The sequence below is a fragment of the Alosa alosa genome, chromosome 1 (genome assembly GCF_017589495.1).
Source record: "Alosa alosa isolate M-15738 ecotype Scorff River chromosome 1, AALO_Geno_1.1, whole genome shotgun sequence".
Taxonomy (NCBI): domain Eukaryota; kingdom Metazoa; phylum Chordata; class Actinopteri; order Clupeiformes; family Clupeidae; genus Alosa; species Alosa alosa.
The window spans coordinates 22,519,307-22,539,817 of NC_063189.1; the positions used below are offsets into that span (position 1 = coordinate 22,519,307).

The following is a 20,511-nucleotide window of genomic DNA, read 5'->3' on the forward strand; positions in this document are numbered from 1 at the left end:
TGCACATAGTTGCAGTGGAATGTGGCTGCCCAGGGCATTATAAAACTTCTCACTCTTAGACCTACTCATACACGGCGCTGAAATGGTGTTTTTAGCTGTCTAAATTCGAATCATATGCTGGGGGAGAAATCGTTGGACATCCATGATTATTTTGTTATTCAGCACCCCTGGTCAAAAATATGTTCCCGCGCGCCTAGAAGTAGGCTATGATTTGAAATGTAGACTGTTGTCAAATTTGGCAAATACAAAACGGGAGAAACAATATGGTTCATGCTCTCTCATGCTGTTTCATTCGTGCAGAAAAGGAGGGAGAATGAAACATTACGCACGTTCCACTTTTGCATAAATAATTCCTGAACGGTTTTGGTCAGGCCTGATAATGCAACTGTAACTGCAACTGTTGACAAAGGACCGATATAGGCTATTTGCTAGTGACAAAATATGAGCTTTCAGTGTGATACGATCTCTTTGTAAATTATGTTTAATTAAAACGTGTTTCATCTGTTCTGGCTATCCCCGCTATTTGGATCTTACTGTATCTCACTCAATGAACAACATTTCAACACTAAATGAATGATGATCCGTAATTGTCATCAGATAGCCTAGTCATAGGTAGACATTTAGTGTGTTTGAAATAATTAATTCGATAATATTTTCCATCTTTGCAGAGGAAAAGTTTTGTGTAAAGGGAATTAAAGGCCTGTCTCATATAGACGCCTGTCTCTAATATTAGCCGGTGCAGTTTGGCGATTTGGGAAAATAAACGCCCGGGCTATTATTTGGAGTTTTACGGTATTGACCCTGACTGTGTGTGAGATGACCTAAACTGACCCTCTCACTGTACAGAAGCAGGGAGAATGATCAACAGAGCTAGAATGGGTAGTCGCATGGCTTTTGTGTAATTGTTTTAGCTTTAGCATGGTTAAAATGGCAGAAATCATTGCATGTTCATAGAACAGCCCAGCTTGCACTGGATATGGTTTTCTTTTAAGTGTAACACTGGCATGAAGAGAGATAAACTATTGTGCACTTCTGACACAGAAACAATGAGACACAGTTAATAGTCTGCCGGGACAAAAGCCTGGGAGAGATTGTGCTTACTGCATTATTTCTGTGTGCTGAGAACAGCTATCTAAATGGGGACGGCGGCAAAATGAAAAATGGTTTGGTGTTAGTGGTGGGGATTCTCTATTTTGGTCCTGATGCTAAATTTGCTATCATCGTCATATTCCTCCTTCTGCTACTGGTATGAATATTTTAGCGGGTGATTTCTGTGATGGCTGGGCAGTTCTATGGGGTTTAGTGAGGTGATGGGGGTGTCAGGTCGCTCACAAGCCACTTTAGTGCCTCAGAGGTCTGTGAAAGGGAGACTGCAGTGCACCTTTTAGAAGTCTTTCAGAGCCACAGTATCTTTACACTTAAATTGACTTGGTAATCTGATCATGTGAAAAAAAATCTAGATACCACCCCGCCTCCAATCTTTTTTTTTTTTTTTTGTGTGGAGAAACTGTAGATATCACGTAACAGTTCTGTCTTCTGGTGCCTCTGAGTGAGATCAGATATCACGTAACAGTTCTGTCTTCTGGTAAGCCTCTGAGTGAGATCAGGGGAATAGAGCTAGTGAATGAAGCATAAAGAAACTTACCATCTCCCCCGCTGTGTTGGGTGTGAATTTGGATGAGAGTCGCAGGTTCTCTCTGTCTCAGGTGGAAAAAAAAACGCTACACAAACGGCAAGTTATGTTTCTGCACTGGGCTGTTGCAGGAGGTAACCCCATGGCAACAGTGGCCAGAAGTGTTGTGATTGGCCGAAAGGCTGAATAGGGGAGGCGGGGCTATTCTCCTCCTCTGGAAATGGAGCACTACGTCTAAAGCAGGGATTCAACAGTACACAGAGGTCTTACAGAGATAAAAGGTATAACTACCAAGCACGATCTAGCAATGTCCACTGGCATTTAAAAAGAACCTTGAGGCAAGTGGCAAAATGCTAGTGTGTCTCTCATGAATGAAGATGTTCACGACACACCTCTCAAGGATGCCACTTCTGAGATCGTGACTGCATGACAAGCAGCTTTTGATTACAGTGAGCAGGCTTGCGTATTAGATATAAAATGTAGCAAGAATTTCAGCAGGGGAGAGACTTTTTGTTGGTGGGTATAACTTAATTTATTGTATGGTATAATTTCTCAGATTATCAAGTCTTTCTGCTTCTCCAAACTGTGCTGTTTTGACCTTTTCACTCTCAACAACAAAACCTTCCAACAAGCACACCATACCCCAAACTCAATATCAGAACCAAGCACACCATAACCCAAACTCAATGTCAGAACCAAGCTGCCTTACAGTTGAATTGGAACCATGAACCCAACCTCTCAATTTTAATAGCGAATTGGATTTGGATATAATTTAAGGAGGTTTGTTTACCTTTCTGTAAGCACATGTGCGGGAAATAAACCCTTGCTTCAGCATTTCATGGCGTTTCATAACAGTGCAGGTGGCACAACAAAGAACAACAGCACAAGTGTTTTTTCTTCCCGTCTTTTTACGCAGCGGATTTGTATGGATCCTCAGGATGTTGGATCAGTGGCTTATTCTATAGCTAAGGGGCATAAGTGGGTTGTACCATGCAATAGCATGTAATCCCTGCACAGGGGCCAACAGAGACTCTTTGCCGGTGCTGCAATAACATAAAGAATGTTTGTCAGCAAAGTCGGCAGCTCTCCTGAAAATCTAAAGGATGCTTGGGGTAAGGGTCTCACGAACCACAGTCGCCTCCATGTCTGTTAGTACTCCCCACATATTACCTTTCCATTTGTATTTTTAGCCACTTTAGGTTAATTCAGTGCAAGGAACTCTTGGTGCACGACTCTGCTACTTAGAGAACCTGCCGACTTCAAAGTTAAAGTGATGAAGGCCGCCGCCCCATCTCCCCCGCCTCGCCGGCTCTCTCGCCTGGTGAGAAGATAAAAGAGAATCTCCTCTAAGCAGCACCATCTGTCAGCCTTTCCTCGCCTTTCTTCCGCAAGGCTTTTTAACATACGGGCTCCAACATCCTGCTGCATGAGAGGAGTACAGCCTCAACTCTGCCAACTCTGTAAGTGAGGGTTCGGCGTGTGAGTGTGTGTATCTGTGCGTTTGTGTGTTCACATAAAGCGTTCTGAAGCATGGTTTCTTCACAACAGCACACACAGTCCTTCATTAAAGTTAATGGTAGAGGGTGGGCACTGGTGACTGGCCAAACGAGCCCTGGCAGTTTTAGGAATCTCTGCCCAGGCCAATGTAGATAGATAGATAGATAGATAGATAGATAGATAGATAGATACTTTATTGATCCCCAGGGGAAATTCAAGTGTGGGGATGTTGTTGTGCGTGTGTTGTTTCTGGTAGCCACACACCCTTACTGGCTCCTTAGATCAGCAGCACTGTAAACAGTGAGTCAGGTGACCATGTGTGGTGGGAGGTGGCCTGGGATGAGCTGCCCCTCCCCGCAGGAGGACGCAGAGGAGAGGAGAGGAGAGGAGAGGAGAAGAAAAAGCGTTCTGTGCTGGACGCTGTGCTCGGAGCGCGCAGGCTACTGCATGGTCCAAGCAAACAAAGCGTCCGGGCTGCCCTCCTGCTTTGTGAGGGTCACGGCCCAGCCTCCCGGGGCGACAGGGACAAGATGTGCCTCGGCCACGTGCGAACGAAAACTCATTTCCTTAATGCGCTGCACGCAAATTAATCAGCCTCTGACCAGCAGTGTTCCACTTATGTTTTCCATTAATGTTCAACACCGCACATGTATGCATGAGAAATGAGAAGCAAGGAGTTTGTTTCCCATTACATTGCTAGTACTGCAAGTGAAATGGTTTTACAAATCATGCCATTTCACTGTTTCCAGCATTTTGGTTTTTACAAGGGTCAGGCAACTGTAAGGCAAAGGCAGCATCATCAAACATGTGTGGAGAGGACAGAGAAGGGAAGAGAAGAGATGCAAAGGTCTTACCGAATCAGGTAGCAGCAGAAGAGGAGACTGAGGATGAAGACAAATATGGCTGTGCCAAAGACCACAATGTAGATGTTGAGGGGAAGGTTTTGGAACCCTATATTCGGCATTCTGAAACTGTAGTGCTGATAGTCGGAGCTCATGGATATCCTAGGGGAGGAATAAAGGACAGGAAGAGAAAAGAAAGGGAGAGAAGGAGAGAGAAAGAGAGAGGAAGTCAGACATCAAACACTGATTGGTTTAGAAGGTGGCTTTGATGCAGACATCAATTAGGCTCACCACCAGCTAGTCTCTCAAATAGGTATATGTCTGGATACCACACGCAAAAGAGCTGCAGCTTTTCATAACATGTCCCTTAATTGGTGTGTAGTCAGCCTGTCTTACATACTCTTGCTTCATGTCTGGCACTTGTGTCTGGTCCACTCTCTGCCTCTTCACTCTGATTGATTGCTTTATCATTATGGACCGAGACAAATTAGTATAGAAACGGCAGCGCTTGCTTGATCACTTTAATAAATGAAGAAGTGCTTGGGAAATACAGCAGCCGCATGCCCCTGCGGAAACTAATTGACTTCATTTCTGCTCTTCGCTCGGAGAGGCCATGGGAACATTGGTCCAGCAGGACACATTAACCAGCGGCCAGGCTCTGAGCCCCAGTGAAATTAAAGCTAACAGGCTATCTGAGGTGCCATGCGGCTTCTTCAATCTGCACAACTTCACAAGAGCACGAGCCCCACCCAGCTCATAAAGACAAACCCTGGATACATAGGCCAGCATTCAGCTGAAGCACACAGGCTCCAACACACACCCCTCAGAAGAGAGGGCATGTCTGGACATGCCCCTGGATACCCTGCTGGGGAGGATAGGCAGTGAATGAGAGGAGAAGAGAACAGACAGCAGCTTTCAGCTCATTCAGAAAAACCTCAGGCACTGCGTTAAAGCCACACTTCCGTCCACTGATTCATTGACAGACCACTCACTCACACACTCACAAATATTCCACACACACACTTGTTGCAATATAAACTCACACACCCACATCATTATAGCACAACTCAAGCAAACCCCATGCAGTCAGGAGTCCAATCTCATCCATAAATCAATAACTTACTTGGAGAAAGATCAACACTCAGAGAACGGCGTGGGAGTCTTTCCTCCACTCCCTACACAAACAACGCACACCCATCTGCTTTACTATTGTAGCAATACCTTGCCCTGAATCCCCTTCTTGGCCAAGTGTGTGATCATAAACATGAGCTGGGCACTATCTGGCAGGGCTGATGCTCTGCCCCGTGTTGGCCCATGTTGCCAGTTTATACTGGCACCGCGCCCACGCTCCATCTCTGTCTCCCTTTCCCTCCAAAACACAAAGTCCAGACACTGGCCTTTATCAACACTGTATCCCAGCCTACAAACACTGCGAGATCATGTGGCCCACAGACATTCCTGTCCTCCTTCACTGTTAGAGAGCACAACATATGGTGCAGCCTGGCATAACATTAAGGTGGAACGTCCATCCTTGCAGGGTAACCGAGTTCATGTTGGAAGATGGTGTGTGTGTGTGTTGGAGGAGTGCTGAGAGCTGCTGCCAGCCATTGGCTCAGGGAGCACAGAAAGCCATGGTGGTGGTGGTGGTGGAGCTGGAGTTGGTGGAGGTGCATCTGCCTTGACTCTCCTGGCTGCGCTCCTCCCCCACTCCTGCTGCAGGGGAGGAGGGGGGCAAGTCCCTTCAGACTGCCATTTCCACCCTCCGCATTCCTCTCCACTGTCACATTCCTGCTGCTTAGCTCAAACAAGACTGTGATGTGTTTCAGAGAAACAAGCTATAGAGCAAGTCTACTGGATGTCTGATTTTGAAATGGTCCAAAATCTACCTGGCATAAAGCAGAAAGCACGACAGGCTGGGCAGCAGAAGAATCCCAGAGGAGTGGTGGGGACAGCAACTTCATACTGAAGTGCTTATTTACACTCCCCTTTAAAACAGCCTCAGCCAGGGTTCATATGAGTCAGACTGACTGCCTGACATCCATTATGCATGTGGGGGATGGGAGGACTTTCTGTCATACTGTTAACAGTGTGTGTGTGTGTGTGTGTGTGTGTGTGTGTGTGTGTGTGTGTGTGTGTGTGTGTGTGTGTGTGTGTGTGTGCATGATTTAGCACAGTGATGTACCAGACCCCATGAACAACACTCTTAGTTAAATAAATCACCACTGGCGTCACAAAGGAAAAGGCTCTAATGCCACACCCACCCTCCTCACTATGTGATGAGCTAATCGTGCAGTCCTGCAGCTGTGCAGGAAAGCGCTACGCTACCTCAGACAGACCGCAGGCTCACAGGCAGCAGCCTGCAACTGGTGACCTGCCCCATAACCCCCCCCCCCCTAAACACACACACACACACACATACACACACACACCACCCACCTCCGATCATACGGGCCTCTGCCCCGTGTTTCCGGCTCCAGATCCGGCAGTGGAGTGCCCGTGGGCATCCTGTCCGAGCTCGCCTGTGTGCTCCCACATAAAGAGCGGCTCTGTCTTAAGCCGGCTGCGCTGAGTTACGCAACTCTATTCCTCCTTGGGAAAGCTAACTGGGCACGGCCCACAGCAGTGGCAGTGGCAGACATTCACGCGCAGGCTGTTAGCGCTGGATGTTAGGAAGCCACTGTTTGATTTATCAGGCGAGGATGACCTCCTTTCCTAGAATGCATTATCACACACAGACAGGTGCAAAGAACTACCTGTCTTTTTTTATGGCGTGACAGTAAGATTGTGCTCAGATTTTTATGTGTTTATGACCAATACATGAAGATAGGTGCACTACTTAAGCTACTGAGCAACAAGACAGAAGAGTCGGAGTAGGACACTATTGACTCCTTGGCTACTAAGGCCACTCATTCGCAAGCTAGGCTGCCTAGTGTCCTCAGTTCCTGTATCCTCGTGGCTGTCTGTCGTAATTATCTCAAAATGCTGCCAGCCAATGAGCCAAAACAGGATGCGTCTCATCATCATCCATGTCTCAGACTGGGATACTGATCTTGGGCAACAACATCAAGCTTTGATAAAGGCTTTGATACCACAATAAGACCTTCTTTTATCCATATTCACTTACAGTATTTGCTTATAAATACTGTTGCCTGGGCTCCACAAAAGGGCAAATCATACATGCCTGGCTGAGGTCGAAGGCAGTAAAAGTAGGAACTGTAAATGTCAACACAGTAAAGTGTCCATTAAGGGAAGGTGCTGCGGAGGAGAGGACCAGAGAGGTCTGCATGAGGACACACAACCAATGAGATCAGCACCCATCTGATCTTAGTCACAGGCACCCCCATCAAACATATGTGTGCCCACACACATGCAATCCTTTAACCTGCCTGAGACCTGCTGACCCAGATAGCTGTAGACCACAATGTTTCTCACTGACGTGAGCCCACCTGTCCCGTCCTGTCTTGGGAAAAACCTTCAACACAAAAAAGGTGCTTTTGAGATGTCAGTCAAACGCACAGCTTCTGCTCCCCCATCACAGGGAAGCAGCTCTCCAGAGAAAGGACTTCCTCTTTCTTTTTTTGATCTTTTCATATCTCTTTTTCTGTTGGCCTTGCTATTTTTCAGAATGTCAGTCCCTCTCTTCCTGATGTCACCGGGACAAAGACAAAAGAACTGGCAGCACCAAGCTCTCTCTCTCTCTCTCTCCCCTCTCTCTCTCTCTCGCTCTCTCTCCCTCTCTCTCTCTCCCTCTCTTTCTCTCTCTCTCTCTCTCTCTCCCTCTCTCTCTCTCCCTCTCTCTCTCTTTCTCTCTTTTCTCCCTCTCTCTCGGGACACTGACAGTGAAGGTCGTCCTGTGAGGCGGCCATTGAGAGTGGGGCCATTAATTTGCACCCAGCATGTTTCCACCCTGAGGAGTGATGGCTCCCGCGTGGTGGGGCTTGCTCTATTCTCTCCGCACCCTCCCAGAGCTTGGCCCGCCTGTTGCTGGAAAAAGAGGGCTGATTCCCACACATTAGTTATGAAACCAGACCCACACAACACAATTGTGCCTAGGTAACCAAAGTATGTGTGTGTCAGAACTGAAATGGCTGACAGAGGATAGTTTTAAAGAAAGCTCTTCATCCATGAGTCCTTCATTCCAGAGCAAAAATAATTCATTCTGCAGCTAATGGCACTATAAACAGAACTGACAAAAGTTTGTACTCACTGACATCTCTCTACTCCCCCTGCGCCCTGTGATGCTGCTCTGACGTAGTTGTCACCATAGCAATGCACGAGAAAAGCCTCACACATCAGCTCTGTTTCTTTTCAACACTCTCCATACGACTGCCATTAAAGATGGCTAAAAATACAGCCCGCACACTCGACAGAGCGCAGGGCCTGAGAGGGATGGGTGGATGGAGTGAGAGAGACTGGCGTGCGCGGAGGACAAGGAACAAGAGGTGTGGGATCCTAGATCCTGCCTGACCTGCCCTCTGCACACAATGGGCTGAAAGCATGCCTCTGATAGCAGGGGAGTTGGCCGAGAGGAAAGACCTGGCCAAACCCTACGGCTCCTGTTTGTGCCAGGTGGACTCCTCACCTGGCCTCTTCCAGTGTGTCCATTCAACTGCCCTCTGCTTGTGTTCTGTGTCCACAGGAGAGATGTTGGTACGGACTCTGACTTGCTATTTGGCTGAGATGTAGTCACTGACTAACTCCTCTATAACACTCCCCTTCTTTCTCCTTCCCACTCTATCCCTCTTTCCCTACCTCCCACACGTACCCTCAGCTGGATTACATAACACACTGCAGGCTTGGAGTAACACACAGTGGTCTCTCTCACTCTGTTCATTTGCGCGTGCCTATGTGTGTGTCAGTGTACAGTCTCAGTGTATGTGTGTGTGTGTGTGTGTGTGTGAGAGTGCCTGTATGTGTGCATTAGTGTGTGTGTGTGTGTGTGTCTGTGTGTGCGTGTGTGTGTGTGTGTCAGTGTGCGTGTGTGTATGTGAGTGCCTGTCTGTCTGTAGGTGTGCATGTGTGTGTGTGTGTGTGTGTGTGTGTGCATGACATGTGTATGACTGTGTGGTACAGTATGTGCATGTTTGCCTCTTGACTGTGGTGTAGATCACACATTTAGTCTGTGCTCCTTTGTGTTTGGGTTGTGCCTGACAATAAGACTAAGCCCTGAGCTAAACTCCCACAATGCTGCTAAAGGAAGACATCTGTGAACCCTTCATCCTTCCATTCAGCCAGACGAACAAGAGAGCAGGAGAGCGCCAATAAGGAGCGTCAGATCCTCCAGAGAGGTGTGACTGTACAGGCGCTGTTTACACAGCACAATCCTCCATGGCAGACGCTTCAGCCATGGCTTCATCCAGACTACAAGACCTACAGGCTACGAGAGGGCATAAACTCTGGCCATGTCAACACACTCTGCCCGTGTTGACCCCCACAGTTTCTCTGATGTAACTGATCTTCTCCTGGTGCTAGGCTGTGTTTCCTTCGCTGAGGTCCACGGCACGTCCTGCCTCTCTCTGTGGCACGCGCTCCAGTACTCATGGAGGGCTTACGTAAAGCTCACACGGGCCGATAAAGCTACTGAAATAGCCCATGGAGCCGCCATGTGAGAGCAGAGCAGACCCCTCAGCAGACTAGGGGAAACTCACTGAGTCGACAGCACCCAGAGGGGCCTTCTTCCAAGCAGGGGTCACTGAGGAACCCTGCTATAAGGGGAGGCTACATGGTATTAAAAGAAAACATGGATAAAACCAGGACTTAAGTGATTAAAGATGTTCAAGGTTTAGTGCTATAGTTGATGTCCTGGTGTTCATTTTCTAGTGACGTCTTCCACTAGTGTTTTCTTTGTGCTAGATCATTCCAATTCTGCTGGGAACTGTACTTCTATCAAAGGGCACAAGCCTAGACATATGACCTTATCAGTGGGCGTTAAGAGCGAGATGAGTCAGGATCTAGCTGTGACAAAGATCATCTAATCACTTTTCTTGTAATCACCACTTATTCTTGTAAAGGGTTGAACACACAGGAAAGAGAAAGAAAGACTGAGAGAGAAAGAGAGAGAGAGAGAGAGAGAGAGAGAGAGAGAGAGAAAGAGAAGTAGATTTCTCAGTGGTGTTAAATGAAGTGAAGCAGAATCAGTGCACACTGAAAGTCAGACACATGAGGGCCTCTTGACCTATACCTGGCAGCAACCGCTAGTATGTCTCTGACTCCACAGACAGAGTACGTTGCCCAAAGAGAAAACAGATGTCCCCAAGTCCCTGGCTTTGATTTGATGGCCGAGGTTAGCGATTGTTAGCCACCTAAAACATAACGCCATGCTCAATTGGGTTCTCTTCCTCTTTAGTCACTTCAGTCAAGGCTCATGGGCCCACTTACCAAAACAAGCACTAGCACAGACACTGGGTGAAATCCAACATGTGTTCAACTTCAACAACAGGCCCACATATGAAGCAGTTGAAAAAACATACAAGACAGACAAGATCCCATCACTGTCCATGTTTGTAGGGTAAACTACAAAAACTGGCATGTTCTATGGGTGATGTGGACTTGGAAGCATGGTGGTTATTCTCTTCTAGGAATGAAGAAGCAAGTAAAGGAGAAGTAGAAAACCCTTCACACACTCACACACACATACACACACACTTTCTTCTTAGCAGTTCCTTAGTAGTCACTGGCAGTGAAGAGTGGGATGGGATTACACCTTGGCACTGCTTGTGTGCTTAACTCAGTATGGGGGTGTGATTGTTCAGGACTCACAGCATTGATACTATGCGCAGCATGCCTCTTAACACTTAGAGTGTCCAGTGGTACCCTGTTTGCTTACATGCTGACAGTCTATTGCAACACACCGCTGGCCAGTGCCACATGCAAATCTAGCCTGTAGCAGCAGAACTAGGGCTGCCTGCCTCCAGCTCTCTAAACAAGAACATGGAGACAGAGAGAAATTCCCATCAGAGCCGTCTGGACCACGTCACCTAGCCTGTAAGCTCATCCGCATAGCTATCCCAGCAGACAGAGCCAAACTGAAAGGGGAGCTCTCTGCGGATCATTCCGGTAAACTTCCACCCAGTAGGCATGCGGGCCTCCCCTGCCAGAACAACCAAAAGAGTAACGTTAAGGGTGCTCGTCTCATCGCAGGCCAGACCATACATAATGTGCTGTAACCCTCCTGGGCATCCCTCCTTCAGGGGAATTGCACCACCGATAGCCTTCTGACCTGATCAATCAGCCACAGAGAGCATCCTGTTTCCTTGCGGTATAGGCAGCACCATGAAATCAATAAGATGGAGTCACTTGAAACTAACTATGAATGTTACAGTAAGAACTACTTTTTCAAGGGAGTGCATATCTCCATTGCAAGAGGATTGGCTTCTAAGCACAGATTTCATGGGAGATGTTGAGCAATGTCCTGATGGTTATGAGTCATCTACCATTATTTTGATGGAAGACTTTGTGTAAACATACTGTGCTATTACAGGAAACAAGTCCAATTATGCCATCGCACAGTGTCAGTTTCTGTTGCCTGTCCAAGGGTGAAAAGTGTGTGTCAAGACTTGCTCCCACATTTCCATACAACAACTCAAACCCACCCACACATGTGCACACACTGACTTTTTAGGGACTGTTTAGGATCTTATCCCACTCTCTTTCTGTCTTTTATTTTGTCTAAAAAAGCTGGCTGGCTGCAATCTTTTGCAACAGCAGCTGAAGCTCAAGCCCATTTCCAGACTTGTGGCAAGCCCCTGTGCTCCAGAACAAAAGCTGCTGTTGGGAGTCTGGAGTGGAAAGTTCCACTGGCAGCCACAGGCAGCCATGCGCTTTGCACATATTTGAAACTTAATATGCCAGAGCAAAACACCATCACAGAGGCCTCCAGCCCATGAGCTCCGTACAGGAGATGTGAAATATGGACACTGCACATTCAGTAAAACACACACACACACACACACATACACCTTTCTTCTTAGCATCTTCTTGACAGCAATAGTGGAACATATCTGGGCCATGTGTAGACAAAATCAACACGAGGTAACAAAAAGTGAAGGGGAGAAATGCATGTCAGCATTCAAAGGTTCTTTAACATGCAGCTAAGGAGTTTGAGAGAACACAACAAAGACTGGTTTTTGTCCCCTGCAGGCACTGGGCATGTGTGTTTAAACAGAGGGATCCGACATTTAGCACAATCCGCCAAGCATCTCTTAGAGAAAAACGAAAACCCTAGAAGTCCTGAGATATCTATCTCTCACTTCTTCACGAATGAAAAAGAAGGGGCTGTTTTTTTTCGCATGCCTGTGCCAAGTTTTACAATAAGTAGGTCAAACTCAAATTCATACCAAGTTGTTTGGACATGAAGGGCAAACTGGTGTGGGAAGTCAACTTCTACATCAATCTACACAACTCAGTGGCACTTAGAGTGCCTACCTGGCATACACCCTGCTACATCGCCCATTTTCTGGACGGCTGCCCAGAGCTCCTTGTCTGTGGTACTCTCTATTAAAACATCAATCATGACAATCCCCTTTGACATCCACGCTGTGTTGAGTGTCGCGTCTGCAAAAATAAAGCTAACTCAAATGACACTCGAACAACACTCCGACTGCTACTGGAGGTGATGACGCCCATACGGCTCACAGATGCAACTTCTCTTACATAATAACGCAGGCCATTTATTCAGCAAACAATTGGGTGAACAATGGCATAGCCTTATAACGCTGGTGGTCTGGTCAGTGATAGTGGTGATATGTGTGCTATGTGCTGGTTGTGCCCAGGCCACTAAACCTCCCCTGTAAAAGGTTCCATGAAGAATACAGTGACCACAGTCACAAGAAAGAGTCCTGCCAGGGGCACACACATAGATTCCTTGGCACTGTGTGAGGGCATCAGAATTAATCTAGGATTAATCCAACTCCTAATCCAGGGCAATAGTGTTGCTGTAGCAGCTAATTAATCCACTTTACTCCAGGGCTGATCTTGCGCCAAAGGAGCATGGCTGAGGGTGTGTGTGTGCATGTGTGTGTGGTTGTGTGTATGTGAGTACTGGGTGGCTGTATGTGAGTGCTAGAAATGGCGACTGTTTCTACATGCCGAGTATTTGTAAAGAACAATTGCAGGCATGGACATCTTCAGAGTTGCAACAGGGATAGCCGGAAATATGGACACTGCACATTCAGTAAAACACACACACACACACACACACACACACACACACACACACACACACATACACCTTTCTTCTTAGCATCTTCTTGACAGCAATAGTGGAACATATCTGGGCCATGTGTAGACAAAATCAACACAAGGTAACAAAAAGTGAAGGGGAGAAATGCATGTCAGCATTCAAAGGTTCTTTAACATGCAGCTAAGAAGTATGAGAGAACACAAGAAAGACTGGTTTTTGTCCCCTGCAGGCACTGGGCATGTTTGTTTAAACAGAGGGATCGACATTTAGCACAATCCGCCAAGCATCTCTTAGAGAAAAACAAAATCCCTAGAAGTCCTGAGATATCTATCTCTCACTTCTTCACGAATGAAAAAAGGGGCTGTTTTTTTCGCATCCCTGTGCCAAGTTTTACAATAAGTAGGTCAAACTCAAACTCATACCAAGTTGTTTGGACATGAAGGGCAAACTGGTGTGGGAAGTCAACTTCTACATCAATCTACAAAACTCAGTGGCACTTAAGAGTGCCTACCTGGCATACACCCTGCTACATCGCCCATTTTCTGGACGGCTGCCCAGAGCTCCTTGTCTGTGGTACTCTCTATTAAAACATCAATCATGACAATCCCCTTTGACATCCACGCTGTGTTGAGTGTCGCGTCTGCAAAAATAAAGCTAACTCAAATGACACTCGAACAACACTCCGACTGCTACTGGAGGTGATGACGCCCATACGGCTCACAGATGCAACTTCTCTTACATAATAACACAGGCCATTTATTCAGCAAACAATTGGGTGAACAATGGCATAGCCTTATAACGCTGGTGGTCTGGTCAGTGATAGTGGTGATACGTGTGCTATGTGCCGGTTGTGCCCAGGCCACTGAACCTCCCCTGTAAAAGGTTCACTGAAGAATACAGTGACCACAGTCACAAGAAAGAGTCCTGCCAGGGGCACACACATAGATTCCTTGGCACTGTGTGAGGGCATCAGAATTAATCTAGGATTAATCCAACTCCTAATCCAGGGCAATAGTGTTGCTGTAGCAGCTAATTAATCCACTTTACTCCAGGGCTGATCTTGCGCCAAAGGAGCATGGCTGAGGGTGTGTGTGTGCATGTGTGTGTGGTTGTGTGTATGTGAGTACTGGGTGGCTGTATGTGAGTGCTAGAAATGGCGACTGTTTCTACATGCCGAGCATTTGTAAAGAACAATTGCAGGCATGGACATCTTCAGAGTTGCAACAGGGATAGCCGGACACATTTTATGGCCTGACCTTTCACCGCTTCTGTGTCACTACTTACTCCATTACTTCTCACCCCGCCTCTGTCCTCCTCTCCCCCACCTCGTCCACGGTGGGCTCAGACAGTAACACAAGCTGGCGCAAACAAGCACTGGACTGACACACACAGCTGTCTCCCCCAGCCCTCTCTCTCCCTCCTCCATCACCCCCCCCTCCTTCCCACTAAGGGCCATATCATCCACAGGGCTCTTAACCCTTTCCATGCTTCACACACTCATAAACAAGCCAGGGCCCACTGCTATTTTTAATACAGACCTACTTACATGGCCTTGTTTCACACTTTAACCCATTCACACACTCTTGCTCGCTCTCTCTCTCTCTTACTCTCACACACACACACACACAGAGAGAGACAGAGAGAGAGAGAGAGAGACAGAGACAGGGCGTGTAGTATGGACCTGCTGTGGAATTGGTGTGGGTTGCTATTATGTAATTATCTTTCCAAATGTTGCTTTTGGTGTGCTTGTGATGTGGGTTTGGCTGAGGGTTTGAGCTCACTCACATTGGCTTAGTTGTGTGTTTACGGAGCTTCCTCTCTGTGGCAAACCTATTTACAGTACTTACTTCATGTGATAGCTTAGCACTTATCTGATTCATGGTCACACCTCTTATGTTTCAATGGGCTGTCAAACTCATTACAACAGAGTATGATACAGCCACATATGTCAAAACCATCCATTTTCTTCAATACTTCAATACCAACATTTCCCTGCATTGCACTGCCACTCAACTTCACAACTGCCTGAAAATTACAGACAGACCCAAAATTAAGAGTTATAATACAGCCAAGTGTCAATGCCTAGACCTAGAGCATAGCCTAACTGACAAAAAAAATGAGTTTTGCATCACAGTTTCAGACACTGTCACCTGATCCTGACAGTTTATTGAACAAAGACTATCTTATATCTACTGATAACAGATGGATAAATAAATAAGCATCATATGAAGTATAATCTACACCAGGGGTCTCCCACCTTTTTTCCTCCGAGAGCTACAGTACTTTGACAAAGTGAACATGGCCAAGAGCCACCACTGTTTTATAGGCTATTCGAAGTATATGTATTCACATAGCTGACCTCCACCCAAAACAGTAGAATAAACTAGCCTATGTGTTTCAAGGCCCCCTTTCCACACCTTTACCGTCTCTGTTTTTAGGCTGTGAATTTAATTTGATAGGAAGTTTAACAGGTTTACCAAGTGACAGTGTTATCAGATTTGTTAACAATTTCCTTGCACATTTGGAAGAGCTATTCAGAACACAGGTGGGGAGTTACTGGTAGCTCACAAGCTACCTGTTGGAGACCCCTGATCTCAACTTAAACCAGCCTGAGAGAGGGTTAAAAAATCAAATCAGATTTTCAAAACAAAGGGACATCTAACCAGATTTTGGGAAAAAAGGAAATGACTGACTTGGGTCATTTATTTTCCATTAGCACTGAAGATGTGCAGGATTTAGATTTTAACTGGAGAAAAAGACACCTCACAGAGACCTGCCTACATATGGGGCCAGTAGAAGGGCTTCAGTACAGTCCTTTCAGCCTACCTACATCCCCCATTGGCAGTTTCATTAGTTATTCAGTGTCTTCAAGCTACAACACTGTAACTAAACCTTGCAATTCTGTCAAAAAGTGTTAGAAACAGAAACTAAATCAACCCCTTTCAGAGAGCTTCTGCCATTGGGAAAGCATATGAAATCCTGCTCAACGCTTCTTGTGCGGTAATGGTTTGGTAGTTTTGATTTTAAACTTTATCATCTCAGATGACAAGCACACACTCCAATTTTTACATCAGGTTGGCCTATGCATCAACAAGTAGCCCTAGACCTTCCTGAACTGTATATTTGATTATTCAAAATGAAAATGCCTTTTTAACTCAATTAAATCTATCTTTTTTTCTTTTTTACCAAAGCACACATGCAGAAACTAATAACAGGTTAAGGTAATAACTCGGAGAGAGTTAATTTCCTTATAACAATTTCAAAGTGCACACACCATGTCTTATCCAATATTCCAATGTATAATAGTGACGGTAGACGATTCTTAAATTCTTTTCAGAAACAGGTAGGCCTACCTCATCAACAAATCTAAGTCCAAACATTGTCCTGTTTCTCCGGGCATCCGGGCAATATTTTGGCACTAGAGAATGAGAGGCCTACTAGGCCTGGGGTCAACTTCCCATGGCTAAATTCCTTTTGCCAGAGAACTTTAATTTTCATAATTTGAGACTGTGCCTCAGGAAATGCAGTTGACCCCTTCTCTACAGGGGGTTGTTTTTTTCCACTGTCTGTTCCTATGCAGCCAAAAGGTACAAAGGAAACTGACATCTCTGAACATTGTGCACAATAACAAGTCCCTGATTACTTCTTAATAGACATCCCAAAGGGAGAGAAACTACACCTACTGTACTATGCGTTTGACTGCTGCTCTGGCCTTAGGTGTGTGGGTTTGTGCCTAGCACTAGATGTTCCGCATACACTAAAATTACTAACAAAAACAAGAAGGCTAAAAACAAGCTCATGCCCACATACATAACTGTATACAGTACATGGACACAGACAGACACACACACACACAATTAACCTGTGCACACAGCAATATTGACCATAACTTTGAGGATGCATGTGGAGATGTTAACATTTCATGATGTCGATGAAAGGAATCCGTTGGGCCTAACGTTAAGCTACAAATTGGGTCAGCATCCTTTAGACTTCACCCAGTCACATCCATGGACATTGAGATATATATATATATATTTCGCATACCCACTTGCGACAAAAATACACCTCATCCGAAGAAAAGTGCAGTGAAATCACATGTGCAACTCTGTTATGTTGTTTATTTTATGTAACCACACGTGGTCACTCGCAACGCCCGGATTGCACGAGGATTTGACAGCTAACATGACTGCATCTCGAACATTCAGTCGCAAGCACAACCACAGGCAGGACCTCCTAACGTTAACGTTACATGTTCACTTCACTCAGCAAAATACTGTTAATTTGTAACAACTTTCCATCGTCTGACAAACACTGCTTACGATGAGGACATAAGCAACATTCGTAGATAACAAGAAAACGAAAGTATGACTTTCAGTGGCATATGGGCACAAAGCGGGTTGCCAGTAGGCTAACGTTAGCCAAATTACAGTATCAACACAGCTAAGCTACGTAGTTAAAGGGTAATGTTATATATAACGTCCACTTAGTCAATATACTGGAAATTGTAGGAACACTTATCTTGCTTACACGGCGCATACGTTACTATCTCGTTATAAGGCAATACATTTTACACACCCAAGGTAATGAATGATACAAAAAAAACAAACGTTTTTAGAAGGATAGTAACCAGTATGTTGCCACATCTCCAGAGAAAAATAAGCAATCGGGCCTATGAAAACAAGACCAACAGAAGTGACTTAATCGGTTCTAAAAAAAACAAAACATGCGTTAACAGGCCAGGTGCTACCCTCAGTTCACTTCTAGAACTACGTCTTTGTCTTTGAGACCATGAATCAAATGTCCGTAGGCTAACCTATTTGATGAGAACGGTGCTGTGTTTATCTTTTAACGAAATCTGAATGAATGATATGCACGTATTTCACACAGCCAGAACACTGCAATGGAGGTTGAATCGTAATCCATTTTCTTTCTCCTACTCTTCAAATGTCCTCTATTTCGACCACATAGTCCCTTATATTGAACTACATAAAGCAACTTCGTGATTAATGAATTGAATCAATTCGTGCAGTCTTGATTTGTTTCCCACAGGAAAAGGAAAAGGAGGGTGAGGAGAGTTCTGGATCCTGCAACAAGGCAAACTATGCCATTTTCGTGGTTTATTACACAGGCATAGTTGACAGAGACTAAAGAAGGGGAGCAAGCTCAAGTAAGCAACTAACGTTACATTTCAGAAAAAGCCCCCAAAAAACGCAACCCGAAACTCACAATTTTTGTAAACGACTTTAAAGAAACGACAAGTCCGAAATCGCTTATAATAAACGGACATGGCAACTCTGCTAACATACGCTAAGCATTACTGTATCGTTAGCTAACGTTACTATCGTTAACGTTAGCGTTTGAGGGCGTGGGTTAACGTTAAATGCCTCAAAATATGATTCGCTCAGGCTCTGTAATTGTTTTACTAGCATTAAGTTAAAGTATTTGGAAAATATGCAGATGGCTGCAACACTTCAAAATAAACAACATGATGGAATTGTGTGTGGTCTTACATCCCTTGTTGCCTTTGTACTAAAGACACTCAAACGTAAAGTGAAGACCCTTACCAGTCTATCTCTCGGCTCCCGTTTTCTTCCCGATAACCACGAGAATCGATTCTGGTCAGCTCTGTGCCAGTGGATGAAGAGTCAAGGCTTGCTATCTAACCAGATCAAAATACACGGGGTTCTAAACGAGACCCGTTTGTAGTAAAAGCCTTACCGTTACCTGTTATGAAAAACAATCTCGCCGCACAATCATTGATCGGTAATGTTTCACCAACCAAAATACCACGAGGATCTTGCATTTAATAATGCTTTGGCCACTACAATTAAGCTTGACACGAAAATCTCCTTAGATCTTATTTGTCTGTGTTAAGGCAGGTTTCTGAACTGGCTGGTTGATTCCTTTCTATACGATTTTGGCGAACAAATCTGCACGTAGCACACGACACGGTCCCTCCTCCTTGCCGGCTCAACACAGACAGAGGCTAGAACAGTGTGTAGCCTACACGGGGATGTAAACGGGCGGTGACGAGAGGGAAGGGAGGGAGATGCATAGTCGTGGTAAGCTCGCCTGGCTCATGTGTGTAATGATGCAGCTGAACCATAATGATTGAAATCCCATGATAGAGAGGTTTAATTAGCACCTTATAGTTGTATACCGCATGAATGTCACACCTTAAATAACGCCAGAAACAGCATTGCAAACTACATGCACGACTGAATGTGAGGCAGTTTTAGGCGATTTGGTATTATTAGCCTATTGTAGGCATCTCCAACTGTCTGTAGCCTACTGTGAGGAGCAGACACCCTCAACAGAGATTTGTAATAATGTGCCAATAAGATGTCAATGACAGGGCTGTATTGTGAGAAAGCCAAGTGGGCGTATCATGTGGCCCTCAGTGAATGGGCAGCCGGGGGTCGAGCGGGAGACCAGGATGGTAGTGCCCACAAAGGCTTTATTGACTATGGCACACTAGGCAGTATAGATTGGCACTGACTACTTTGACATGCTGGGCATAAAAGAGGGTGTGGGTGAGTAGGAAGCCTGGGATAAACAGAATGCCAATTCAGATATCCAACATCTCTCAACTTTATTTGGATTATTTTGTTTTCTGATTTAGGTTTTTAAGCACTATAGTCACAGCATGTGATCATGGGCGTAACATTTGAAATGCTTTAGAAGTGTCCATCAAAAGCCCATTTCGAATAATAGGCTACACCCATTCTGTGCAAAAGGCTGATGGTGTTAGCATGAACACAGGGACATGAAGAGTGTAAACAGATCTCTATTTTCACCCCTATAACCATGGCAGCCGCCATAATCAGAATACTTTGTGGGGGACATGCCTGAATGCATTAGCCTAGGCTACATGATCACATTTACCATGGTAATATCACACAAAGGAATACCCAGAAAGCACATGCAGATGTTGCACAACCGAGTTTTTGAATATTTGCAACTTTAACCACTATGGACTTATCTTATATGATTGGGCCTAGTTATGGTTGTAATTTGTTCAGCTCTCAATGGTTGACTCCATGGATACAGCCTTGATGGCAGCTAAATATATACTGAACAATGCTGAGTCTTGATTTTACATGGAACAGTTCAATCAGTCCATGAGTTCCCCAGCCCAGCCTATGAACAAATGCACTTGACACTTAAGCGTCAGTGTGCAAGCATCTTCAGTTCAATCACTGACCTTTCGAATATATATTGTAGTCCTGAACGTGTTAATGTTCATGTGTCATACTAGGAATATGATTTCATGTAAAATAGATCTTATTTGTCTTGCATAACATGGTAGTTGGCAGACCCCCAGTGTGGACTGCATAGAGACAAATCTATTTATGGCA

The 20,511-nt window shown here is 45.4% G+C and overlaps 1 protein-coding gene across 2 annotated transcripts in view; it reads right to left on the reverse strand.

Moving 5' to 3' along the window:
- The window catches only part of rnf24 (ring finger protein 24), a 44,693-nt gene extending 25,516 nt beyond the window's left edge, over positions 1 to 19,177 (reverse strand). The window contains exons 1-3 of one of the 2 annotated variants that reach the window (XM_048238066.1): positions 18,878 to 19,177; positions 18,718 to 18,778; positions 3,985 to 4,134 (exon numbers count right to left, since the gene is read on the reverse strand). In XM_048238066.1, coding sequence (XP_048094023.1) covers positions 3,985 to 4,134; positions 18,718 to 18,778; positions 18,878 to 18,956 — 290 coding nt within the window. In that variant the 5' untranslated portion in view covers positions 18,957 to 19,177. Of the gene's footprint in view, positions 1 to 3,984; positions 4,135 to 6,408; positions 6,640 to 18,717; positions 18,779 to 18,877 lie in introns of those variants that run through there. The other variant, XM_048238073.1, reaches the window with a different exon arrangement.
- Between the last annotated feature and the right edge of the window lie 1,334 nt (positions 19,178 to 20,511).